General features: G+C 42.4%; 1 protein-coding gene across 1 annotated transcript in view; it reads right to left on the bottom strand.

Annotated features, from left to right (window-relative positions):
- Positions 1-12,253, bottom strand: part of skap1 (src kinase associated phosphoprotein 1) — a 702,970-nt gene that overhangs the window by 619,538 nt on the left and 71,179 nt on the right. The window contains exon 4 of the mRNA XM_072561244.1: positions 1,520-1,645. Within this exon, the coding sequence (XP_072417345.1) occupies positions 1,520-1,645 (126 nt within the window). The remainder of the gene's footprint in view (positions 1-1,519; positions 1,646-12,253) is intronic.

Here is a 12,253-nt window from a genome sequence, read left to right on the forward strand (position 1 = left end):
AGAGGATTCTTCAGTCAGATGGTTGAAACTCTTGGCTGGGTGCAATGGAATATTAGTCACTATGAACATGATGATGGAAACTGATCAATCTTTTGCCTCAAGGGATCAGAAGTTAGGCCAGGAACGAAGGTGGAAGATCTGCTAGATCTTACTGAATAATGGATTAGACCAAAGGGGCAGAATGGCCTACTTCTACTCCTATTCCTTAACTTATGTCCTTAATATAGGGTTATGAATGCGCCAAAGCAGATCAGACTCCAACACGCCTCAAACAAAGGGTCACAGAGAAAGGAAACAGCCACCAACACTGAAAACTGGCCACGTGTCTTTGTAGTTCTGGGTTGACATTTCCATCATAGTAACATTGGTGACTGCAGATAAACAAGTCTGCCCATACAGCCTAGACTCTCATTGCATACACATTGCTCCATGAAGCAAAATGAACACCGTGACAGGAACATTGCTGTTCCACTGCTGGAGATGTCATGAACATGTAGCAAACTGGTCCCTTTATGTTTGATCTCTGGTTAAAAGTGGAAAACAAGTTTCCCAGATCCAATAGAAATGGAGGGGGAGAGAGAGGGGGGAAGAGAGAGAAGAGAGAGAAGAGACAGAGAAAGAGAGAGAGGAGACAGAGAAAGAGAGAGAGGAGACAGAGAAAGAGAGAGAGGAGACAGAGAAAGAAAGAGAGAGAGGAGACAGAGAAAGAGAGAGAGAGACAGACAGACAGAGAGAGAGAGGAGACAGAGAAAGAGAGAGGGAGAGACAGAGAGAGAAAAAGAGAGAGAGAAAAAAGAGAAAAAGAGAGAGAAAGAGAGAGAAAGAGAGAGAGAGAAAAAAAGAGAGAGAGAGAGAGAAAAGAGAGAGAGAGAGAGAGAGAGAGAGAGAGAGAGAGAGAGAGAGAGAGAGAGAGAGAGAAAGAAAGAAAGAGAGAGAGAGAGAAAAAGAAAAAGAGAGAGAGAGAGAGAGAGAGAGAGAGAGAGAGAGAGAGAGAGAGAGAGAGAGAGAGAGAGAGAAAGACAAGAGATCACTGAGCTGGAATTGACGTAATTGAGAAATATTGTTATTTCTCAGATCGAATAATTGTTTGTAAATCAATAGTGTGAGCAAATCACAATTCAGTTATTTAATGACAAGTGGATGTCCCCCAGTGTAAGGAGGAAACACCCTGACTTGGCATTAAGGCAGATGAGCTAGTGACTGTTCCAAACCCGTCCTTAAAAAGTAATTTAGCCCTGAGAGTATCATCACTTCATCACAGCTCGCTCCCTTCTCCTGCCTCATGGAGATGACAGGTCACGCCTTTCCTGGAAGCTGTATAGAATATTCCAGAGCTCCTGCTATCTCTCCGTGCCCCTCCCGTGAACAAAGATAAACATTCCTCAGCTCTGCTGCTGACAGCAGGTTTCTTATCAGGCTCCTCCTGGTCGATCAGCATCAAACATCACAAGAAGTCAAAGCAGCATGGCCCCAGATGCACATACTGATGTGAGAGAAAGAGAACAGAAACTCTACATACCATCATCCTGGTTATCAGAGGCCACGGAAACACTGTCTGAGAGCCCTGATGGAACATGGCTCAAACTCTGGTTATCGTCAGAACTGTCCTCATGTTTTGATCCTGGATTGGAGTCACCAGATTCTCCTGTGACAGAGGAAGAAAAGAGAGAGTTAAAAATCTTATACTGAACAAGTTGAGAGATTGAAACAATATCAAAATAAACTTCCTCATCTCAATGTGCATGTATCACAAATCCAGTTTTTACAAATAATTGCAGAGACCTTTGCAGCAAGTTAAGGAAATCAGAGCAGGACTTACACACTTAATGGGAAGGTCCTGGGGAGTGTTGCTGAACAAAGAGACCTAGGAGTGCAGGTTCATATTTCTTTGAAGGTGGAGTCGCAGGTAGGTACAGTAGTGAAAAATGCGTTTGGTATGCTTTCCTTTATTGGTCAGAGTATTGAGTACAGGAGTTGGGAGGTCATGTCGCGGCTGTACAGGACATTGGTTAGGCAACTTTTGGAATATTGTGTGCAATTCTGGTCTCCTTCCTATTGGAAAGGTGTTGGGAAACTTGACAGGATTTCAGAAAAGATTTAAGGATGTTGCCAGGGTTGGAGGATTTGAGTTACAGGGAGAGGCTGAACAGGCTGGGGCTGTTTTCCCTGGAGCGTCGGAGGCTGAGGGGTGATCTTATAGAGGTTTACAAAATCATGAGGGGCACGGATAGGATAAATAGACAAAGTATTTTCCTTGGGGACAGGGAGTCCAGAACTAGAGGGCATAGGTTTAGGGTGAGAGGGGAAAGATATAAAAGAGACCTAAGGGGCAACTTTTTCACACAGAGGGTATACGTGTATGGAATGAGCTACCAGAGGAAGTGGTGGAGGCTGGTACAATGACAGCATTTAAAAAGGCATCTGGATGGGTATATGAATAGGAAGGGTTTAGAGGGTCATGGGCCAAGTGCTGGCAGGTGGGACTAGATTGGGTTGGGATATCTGGTCAGCATGGATGGGTTAGACTGAGGGGTCTGTTTCAGTGCTAGAGACTGTATGACTCTAAGTTATCAGTCAGTTACCAATGGGGGAGAAGAATGTTAAAGACAGACTGGAAAAGGGTTCGAACCTTCTTAAGTGCATGCATTGGTCACGTTTATTGCAATCCTTTATTGACAGAAATGAGTGGGTGTGTTCCAAACCATTTGGGAGCTGAACTGAAACGCTCAACTGTTGAAGCGACAATGGCTTCCTTCCTGCCAATGTTCATTCCGTTTCCCCACGCTTTAACCTGTCACGGATGTGCTTATACCATTAGCATTCAGATTTTTAATAAAAATGCCATTACAAACATAAGAGAAGGAAGTTATCGCAGCCTCCTGTTGGGCTGAGAAGGAAGGCAGCTCAAGCTTTACTCCAGGACGTCTGTATAAACAGTTGTTTAGATGTTCTAGTCAATCAAACCTTGATGTGGAGGTGCTGGTGTTGGACTGGGGTGGACAAAGTCAGAAGTCACACCAGATTATAGTCCATCAGGTTCATTTGAAATCACAAGCTTTCAGGACAGATTTCTAATAAACCTGCTGGATTATAACCTGGTGTCCAGGAAAAAGTGAGTACAGCAGATGCTGGAGATCAGAGTCAAAACGGATGCCACTGACAAAGCACAGCAGGTCAGGTAGCATCTGAGGAGCAGGAGAGTCGACATTTTGGGCATAAGTCCTTCACCAGGAACATGATGAAGGGTTTATGCCTGAAACGTCGATTCTCCTGCTCCTTGGAGACTGCCTGACCTGTTGTGATTTTCCAGCGCCACATTCTTCGACTATAACCGGTGGTTGTGTGACTTCTGACCTAGTCAATCAAGATTCCCATCTGCCAGTTTAATGGGATATTGTGACATTGCTGCTGGTGTCGTGCACTACATTCCCATTTCAACCAACAGAATTTAAATGGTCAATTAACTCCTCTGGGAGACATTGCTATACTGAAGTGGCTCAGGTCTGGAATGCAACGCCTGAGAGAGTGGTGCAGGCAAATTCAATCGAGACTTTCCAAGAAGAAATTAGAAATTAGACTTAGATAGCACCTTGAAAGATAGCAGCTTGAAAGTCCAGCACTGAAACAGACCCTTCGGTCCAACCTGTCCATGCCGACCAGATATCCCAAACCCAATCTAGTCCCACCTGCCAGCACTTGGCCCATATCCCTCTAAACCCTTCTTATTCATATACCCATCCAGATGCCTTTTTAAATGCGGTCATTGTACCAGCCTCCACCACTTCCTCTGGCAGCTCATTCCATACACGTATACCCTCTGCATGAAAACGTTGCCCCTTAGGTCTCTCTTATCTCTTTCCCCTCTCACCCTAAACCCCTCTCATTCTGGACTCCCTGATCCCAGGGAAAATACTTTGTCTATTTATCCTATCCATGCCCTTCATGATTTTGTAAACCTCTATAAGATAGCACCTTGAAAAGGAACAGGTTTACAAAGAGAAGGAAGGGAGGAGAATGACACCAGTGAGTGAATGATAAGCTTCGCATTTGGAGAGCTGGTGCAGTCACGATGGGCTGAACGATCTCCTTACGCACTGGAACAATCTTGTGATTGTCAGAGAAGTTGATTTGTCATATTCTTCTGAAGAATCATAGAATTCATCTGATTGGCCGCTGGGAAGTGCTTTGAAGCTTGGAAATTGTGCCAACATGTTAAATGAATTCCAATTCTTTCAGTAAATTCGACAACAATTTACTTCTTCCATTATCCGTTTAAAGTAAAGTAACCACAGCTTGTGAACTGCAAGTGGATAGCCCCTCTCTGTACAAATTGATTTTTCCTCACAGCACAATAACAAGTGCATTTACATAGCACCGTAACAAACATGAATGCATCACAAGGTATTTCAGGCAAATTTTAAGATAGGAAATTTGACATCTGGGACACTTTTGGACAAATGATCAAATGTCTGGTCAAAACAGAGCACCTTATAGCCAGGCTTTACAAGTTAGGAGTTGGATTCCCAATTGGGGTCATCAGCTGAAACCTTCGTGAGGCAATCGTCATCATGGAGCTGTGCTCATGCTCATACAGGGTTCTGTTCTCACAGGTTCCCTCATCTCGCAATACAACCACAGGACTACAAACAATGTTCAAGCCTCAAACTTGTATCTACAGGGAATAAAGTTTGGGAGACACTGTTTGTGAAAAAACGAAGAGAGGTTGAGGGGAGGAGAGGGAGGTTTATTGTGGGGGCAACTCCAATAGTGAGCGAAAGGCAAGTTCTCAGTGTTGGAGCTTATGCAGTAGACCAGCATTGGGAAAGCAGAAAGATCACTGATAATGTGGGACTGGACAAGGTTACTGAGATAGGAAGGGGTGAGGCTGTGGAAGGATTTGAAAACAAAAGATAAAAAATTTTAAATTCCAGGCACTGCCAGCCCAGAAGTCAGTGTAGGTCACGGAGCACAGAGTGATGGATGAAAGGGATTTTGGTTCAATTTAGAATACAATCCTAAACATTACACCAAATGTCTGGGAGCCATAAAAGATGCTTTGACCAGTTAAACCTGCTCAATCCAATGCTCTCTTGCCCTTTCAGTCAGAAGGTCATGGGTTCAAGTCCCATTCCAGTACACAATCTCAGCTGACGCAGCATTGAGAGGAGTCCCACTGCTGGAGATACTAACTCTTGGTGAGGAAGGAGATTGAGGTTTCCTATGCTGGTTCAGGCACCAATAAAGCTCCCATTGTAGGACATAAACCACAGGGAGCTCTCTGGGCAAACGAGCCAACATCCCTCACTCCAGCACATCCAGAAACAGATTGCATCTTTATTCAGACTATAAAATTAAGCCCATTCTATAAATGTTCCTATCCAACTTGTACCCAAACAGGAATGGTCTAAATCCACCTTTTCTACACAGGAGTGCTACATGCACCACGTCTCATGTGATACTTGACCTTAGATTGTTGTTTTCTGAAAGTAATCTCTGTAATCTGCATTTGAACAGATCAATATGAACTGCTTCCATCATCTCCCCAGGGAGCCAACTCCACAAATTGATTACTCACTCGCTGAGTGAACGCTTCTGCGGATTAATTGTGAATGTACAAGCACAGGCCATGTACCTTTGCATCTGATGCACTGCGTGCCTGATCTGATGGTGACCTGAAACCAATACTCGATTTAAACTGGAATAGCCCATTCCCCAACACCCTTCGCCTTAATGAGGAGCAATATTCACTGACCCCTGCCCAAAACCAGACCAGGTTTCACTACTTTCTAATTAAACAAATAATTTGTTTCTATTGTACCTTTACAATCTTATCTTGGAAAACAGCTTGAAGCAAGGAGAAGACACTTCCATTGTCGTAATCACCTTCACAGGGAGCAAGGGAGGAAGCCTAACCCAGTTTGCCGGGAATTCCAGCCTCCAAATCATTGGGATTTGAAATCTGCATCTTCTGAATTTGAGAACATACTTCATTGAGAAGGGGCAGTTCAACATCTCTCTGGTGAACCTAGCGTGTGCAGCAACTTTGCAAACAGCCCAATAGCCAGAGATTCTGTTTAGCTCCACATTGCCTCCAGCCATAGCAAACTCAGCAGTGCCCTCTCTCCCTCTAGTTCAACGCTTTAAATCAGTCAGAGAAAAATTTAGCCTATCGGCCCAACGATCTCCTCGCCTGATACTCCAACTCACTCACTTTAACATCAATTACCCTTGTGACATGGCTTGAAAGGATGGTGGAAACAGATAACTTCCAAAGTGAAATTGGACAAATTCTTGATATTTAATGATTTTACAGACGGTGTGGAAAGAATACAGAAATGGGACTGAATGGATAAACTTTTGCACAGAGTCAGTACAGGTACAGCAGGCAGACTGGCCTCCTCCTGACCTGTAAAACATTCTATGATTCACCAGTTCTCATTTCCCTAATGTTGGAGTCCACTGCCTGAACGTTAATGATCCATGACAAGGAATTCTGGAGATTCAGCTTAGGCTAACTTTTGGTTATTTTAAATTATGTCTTCTCTCTTACTGTGCCAAAGTAGTTCAAACAGCATTTCTCCTGTTACCTATGCCACTGAATTAGTCTGTTTTGCAATCAGGTGCGTTCTCAGATCTGCTCCTGCCTAGAAATGGATTTTCTTTGTTTACAATGTATTCCCATAGATTGGGAATCAGCCTGAATCCCTCAGGTGGTAGGTTAACTGCACTAGAAAGAGAAGGACTTTATGAAAAAGGAATTTTTAAAAGTTTTGAATGCATTAATGGTGGGATAAGGTTATTTACACACCAAGGTGCCATTTGAAATGTGACAACAAGTTCTTCCTCATGTCAATGTGCATGCCTCAATCACCATCAAGAAACCAGATGCGCTGTCACCTTAGCTCAGTGCTGTTTAAGGGATATTGCTGTTTCCCAATTCACTGGCACATTTCTTAAATTACAACGCTGATAGCTCTCGAAAAGTTCAGTCATTGGAAAGAACGGAGGTTATGAAAGACATTGTATCAAATGCAAGTTATTTGTTTCTCTTCTCCCACTCTGCAATCTCAATTTCCAGTCAAGATTTAGACCAATGGTTAGAAGTTTTGTTTTAATACAACAATTTTCTTACACTTTGGCACCCATACAGTGTATGACCACAAGAGACCATAGAAATTGAGTCAATTATGACATTCAATACTAGTTGAAGGAGAAAAATATTTAATGGTAATGGATTGAGGAAGGAATCAGGATTGAATAATTCCATGCAGACTGCTACTATTCTGGAATTTCTCAAATTCTACCACCAAATCAGGCTGCCTGTGTTCATCTCATTGTGGAGAAGTATAAACTCTCAGGATCTGCTCTTTAAGAGAACAGACCAATCTGAAATCAAAATTTCAGAATTCCACAGTTACATTAGGTATTCACAACAGATGAAAATAATAGTAACATAATATGATGAGGATTTTATACCATTTATGGGAGCTTAGAAGGAACTATTACTAAAATCACGTTCAATTTCTCATCTAGTTTACACCTGCTACTTCAGAATCACAGCAACTGTTCCATGGAGAAGGGCAGGTAAGACTGTTCACAAATGTTGAGTCACCTATTACAGGCAATCTAGAGAGTTAGGTTCCTGTGTAGCATCACACAGTTGCTTTTACACACTCCTTCAGTTTTTGTTAAGTGTGAGCATCAACAATAAGTGTCCTCTTCCCCAAGTGATGCGTCGTGCAGCAATGGTGAATATTCTGGTTGAATACCCATTTGTTTAGTGCGTAACTCCACACTTTTATCACAAAAAGCCAGCATCAGCCATTCTCAGATGAAACACAGAGATAACGACAGGGTAAAACTCCATCTATGTTGTCCCCAAATTTTCCAAGGATGATACACCATGGAACTACATCCAGAGTAAAGCACCCTCCTCACACTCCAAAGGCAGGTACAGCAGAATTAATTACGAAATCAAGCCCCCTCGATACTTCCGTGTCTCAATCATGACATAAGGTAGCCATTCCCTAAAGCTCAACTTTGATATTTCTACCCTCATCTGCTTTACAGATTTCCAGAGTTAGTCTTGCAATTACTATAGAATTATGTGGAGTTTTGGACTGTTGATTCACAGTCATGAGGAACTGCCCTGGAACTGCCCCAAACCCATTTCATATTACGATATCCTAATTTTTCAAGACTACTTTTGCTCCAAATGCAAGTACTGATGATACATTGAAGGAACTGTTGGTCCCAACAGCGCAAGGGAGATTATTTAACACCCAGACAGTTGGAGCTAAAACACCCTCTGAGGTCAATGCTTACATCTTTATGGATGTTAATTCAGCGCTCTCACACTAATGGACTTGAGTAACTGCTCCAAACCAGTTTCCCAGGTGATTTAAATTGGCAACACTTAAAAATAAATGCTTAAAAAGGTCAAACAAAAAAGAAAAAAAAATTGGCTCACACTTTCCAAATCACAGTTGGCCACCCCAAACATCACCAATTGCATTTATAGAGGAAAGCATCACAGTGGGCTTCACACAAAAGTTAGAGGCAAATAGCTGACATGGAGCCATGGGAGGAGAGATCAGGCCAGGTGACATATTGGACCAATGGGTCTGTTTCCATGCAGTATGACTATATTCCAACATGGAAAGTAGAACATTTAACGACAGCTTTGGGATACCATGTTTATGTCTCTTTGACTCAGTCCTTTCTCTTACCCTAATGATGGCTTATGATAAACAATGGAATCAGAGATTCCAGTGAGTTATAATGCTCAGGCTGACATCACAGTGAATCAATGACATCAGAAAGTCAAGTCTTATTAAGCTGTCACCAAATTATACAGGATTTCTTATCTTTATTAGAATAAAAAGGAAGATATTAGCCAAACTGCCTTAGTTGCACGATGTACTGTCTACAATGTCAAAGTCACAATGCAGAGACTTGAGCAGAGAATCCAGGCGGACACCACTGGTGCAGTACTGAGGGAGTGACACACTGGTGGAGGCATCAGACTTGGTTGAGGCATTGCCTTTTCTTGCAGGCGAACATAACAATCCCACAATTCCTCCATCAGAGAATAAGGAACTTCCCAGTTTCGTGGCTAATACTTAGCCATCGAACAAAATCATGAAACAGAATTCTTAGTGCTGCTATGGAATCTTGCTGTGCACAGCTTAGCTGCTGGTTTTCCTGCATGAAAACAGGATTTCATTGACTGTAAAGCACTTTGGGTCATCTCGAGACAGATATTCTCCCTTTACAAACACAAGCTCTTTCTAGTTTACATTTCTCACACACTCTAGTTTTGTGTTGCTTCTGCAAAAAAAATATAAAGGTTCCAGGACAATGACGCCATCACAAAAACCAAACACCTAGCTGCACAGACTCAAGAATCCAGCCCTTCTTAACCAATCCCACATGTTTCCGTCATTTCCAATGGCCCTGTATTTCACTCAACACCTTTTCTTCATTTCTGCACCAGCTCCCACTACAGTTTGTGCTTGAACAAGAACCGACTCTATTTTGTTCCCTTGTGCTCATAAATAACTTCATATTTCCCACAAGGGAAAAGCTAAACTGGTTTCATTAAAACCTCAGGACATCTGTATCAATGGCATGTAGCTTTTTTATATATAAGCTAATGATTACTGGTAGCTGAACACAATAATTTTGCAATAAATCTCCTCGAAAGTGTAAAATTGCATAGCTTCATCAAGTCCTGGAAAATGACTTTGCCCCCATTGCATTCTGAGCAGTTAAAGTACAAGACTACATGTGGAAAATGTTAAGTTTTTAAAAAAAAACACTTAGATTCCAACAGGTCAACAAATTTTCATTGCACAAGATTTCTGCATTTGTTGACTTGCTGAAAGCACTTGGCTGCATTTATCACACATAGGAGGAACACTCACGAGATCTACTCCAACTGAACTCGTTTCCATGTTGTCTACAGGATATTATTTTCCCATCTTACCTAATCATCTTCTGAAGCACTGCTCAGTGAGTAATGATGAGAAAGTTTGAACCAAAAAGAAAACCCTGACACCATGAATCTGTCAGGTTGTTGTAAACCTGAACTGGTCCCTTAATATTCTCACAACAATTTACGTTCACATAGCGCCATTAACACAGTAAAGTCTTCGGAGGTTCTTCACAAGAATGATCATCAGTTAAATCTGACACCCAGCCACACGAGGAGACATTAGAAATGAAGACAAAAAGCTTACTCAAAGCAGTATATTTTAGGCCGTACCTAAATTAAAAAAAAAGAGAGGGCAAGAGGTAGAGAGGTTTCCAGAAGGAATTCCAGAGTTTAGGGGAGCTGGATTTCCTGACTGTCAATATCGGGGATGAAGAGCACGGTGAAATGAAAGAGCACAGGAATCTCAGTGGCTGGACAAGCCTGTAGTTGTGGGGTATAAGATCATGAAGGGATTTGAATGATGAGAATTTTAGTCAGTTTTGAACCTGGAACCAATGAAATTCAGCAAATCTGGGGTGATGGTGAATGGAGCTTGGTGCAAGGTAGGAGTTAGGCAAGAATTTTGGAGGAGTTCACGTGTACAGACAGTACAAAGTACAAGGCTGGGATAGCATTGGAATAATGGAGTCTGGGGGGGGATCTCTGGAATTGTAACTCATTAAAACACCATTTGTTTTACTCATTCACAGGATGAGGGCATCGCTGGCTAGGCCAGCATTTATTGCCCAGAGGGCAGTTAAGAATCAACCATATTGTTATGGGTCTGGAAACACAAATCGGCTAGACCAGGTAAGGATTGCAATTTCCTTCCCTAAAGGACATTAGTGCAACAGATGGGTTTTTCCCCACAGTCAACGATGATTTCATGGTCATTAGACTCTTAATGCCAGAATTTTTCTTATTGAATGTAAATTCTTCCACCTGCCATAACGGGATTCCAACAGGGACCCCCAGAAAACTATCTAAACCATTGGATTAACAATCTGGTGATAACATCCCTCCATCACCATCACCTCCCTCCCGAAACAAATACAACTCCATAAACCATTTCATGTCAGTGTTGAAAGTTCAGTGTCGCAGGTTTAAGTCTAAGTCCAATCATATAAATGGAAGGCTCTCAGTTGTACCCAATGATGACAGAATCTGAATCTGTGTCCACCATTCTTCAGCCTAATTTGAGAAGTTGGTCATTGAGCAGAGACTTTAAAACCACCTTTACCTTTTAGCAAGATAGGCAAACCATTTAAGAAAGGGTCCTTTTGGCAATTCAATGGACTTCATTTCCATGGTAAGATTGGAGAAGCTCAGGTTGTTCGCCCAAGGAAGGAGAAACTTTTCATCAGAGTATCTCATAACGGGGAGTTATGATTCGGAGGGGCTGGTGTTGGACTGGGGTTTACAAAGTTAAAAAAAATCACACAACACCAGTACTGTGAAAGAAGCCCAGGCTCTGATTGTGTGTACACAGAATTAACACCTAATCTCTAAATTTCAGGTCACTGACTGATGTCTTTTTGAGAAGGAGTTACATTGTTTGTCCTACTCAACAGTCCACCCTTCCCCGTGTGATTGCTTGTTAATTTCTTGCACCCATACTAGGGTCCTCGACAATAAATAGAAATTACATGTAACAATGAGGTAGGGGAATTGGCTTGGATTTATTAAAAATCTCACAATGCATACTGCACAGAAGGAGGTTATGCAGCCTGTTGAGCCTGGATTGGTTCAGAGCTGAAAATGTGTTGCTGGGAAAGCACAGCAGGTCAGGCAGCATCCAAAGAGCAGGAAAATCGACGTTTTGGGCATGAGCCCTTAAAGGGCTCCTGTCCGAAATGTCGATTCTCCTGCTCCTTGGATGGTGCCTGACCTGTGCTTTTCCAGCAACACTCTTCTCACTATGTTAAAAATCACACAACACCAGGTTATACTCCAGCGAGTTTATTTGGAAGTACTAGCTTTCGGAGCACTGCTCCTTCATCAGGTAGTAGGAGCAGCACTTTGAAAGCTACTGCTTCAATTAAACCTGTTGGACTATAACCTAGTGTTGTGTGATTTTTAACAGTGAGAAGAGTCTAGATGGAGCAGACGGGGAATAAAATGGTTCCCATTGGTGGGAGGGTCGAGAACCAGAGGATACAGATTTTCAGGTGACTGGCAAAACAGCTAAAGGCACCTTGAGAAAAAACCTGTTCATGTAGCAAGGGGTTAGGATTTGATGTCATGCCTGGGACTATGACAGAACCCAATTCAACTGAG

Source organism: Chiloscyllium punctatum, chromosome 42 (assembly GCF_047496795.1).
Source record: "Chiloscyllium punctatum isolate Juve2018m chromosome 42, sChiPun1.3, whole genome shotgun sequence".
Taxonomy (NCBI): Eukaryota; Metazoa; Chordata; class Chondrichthyes; order Orectolobiformes; family Hemiscylliidae; genus Chiloscyllium; species Chiloscyllium punctatum.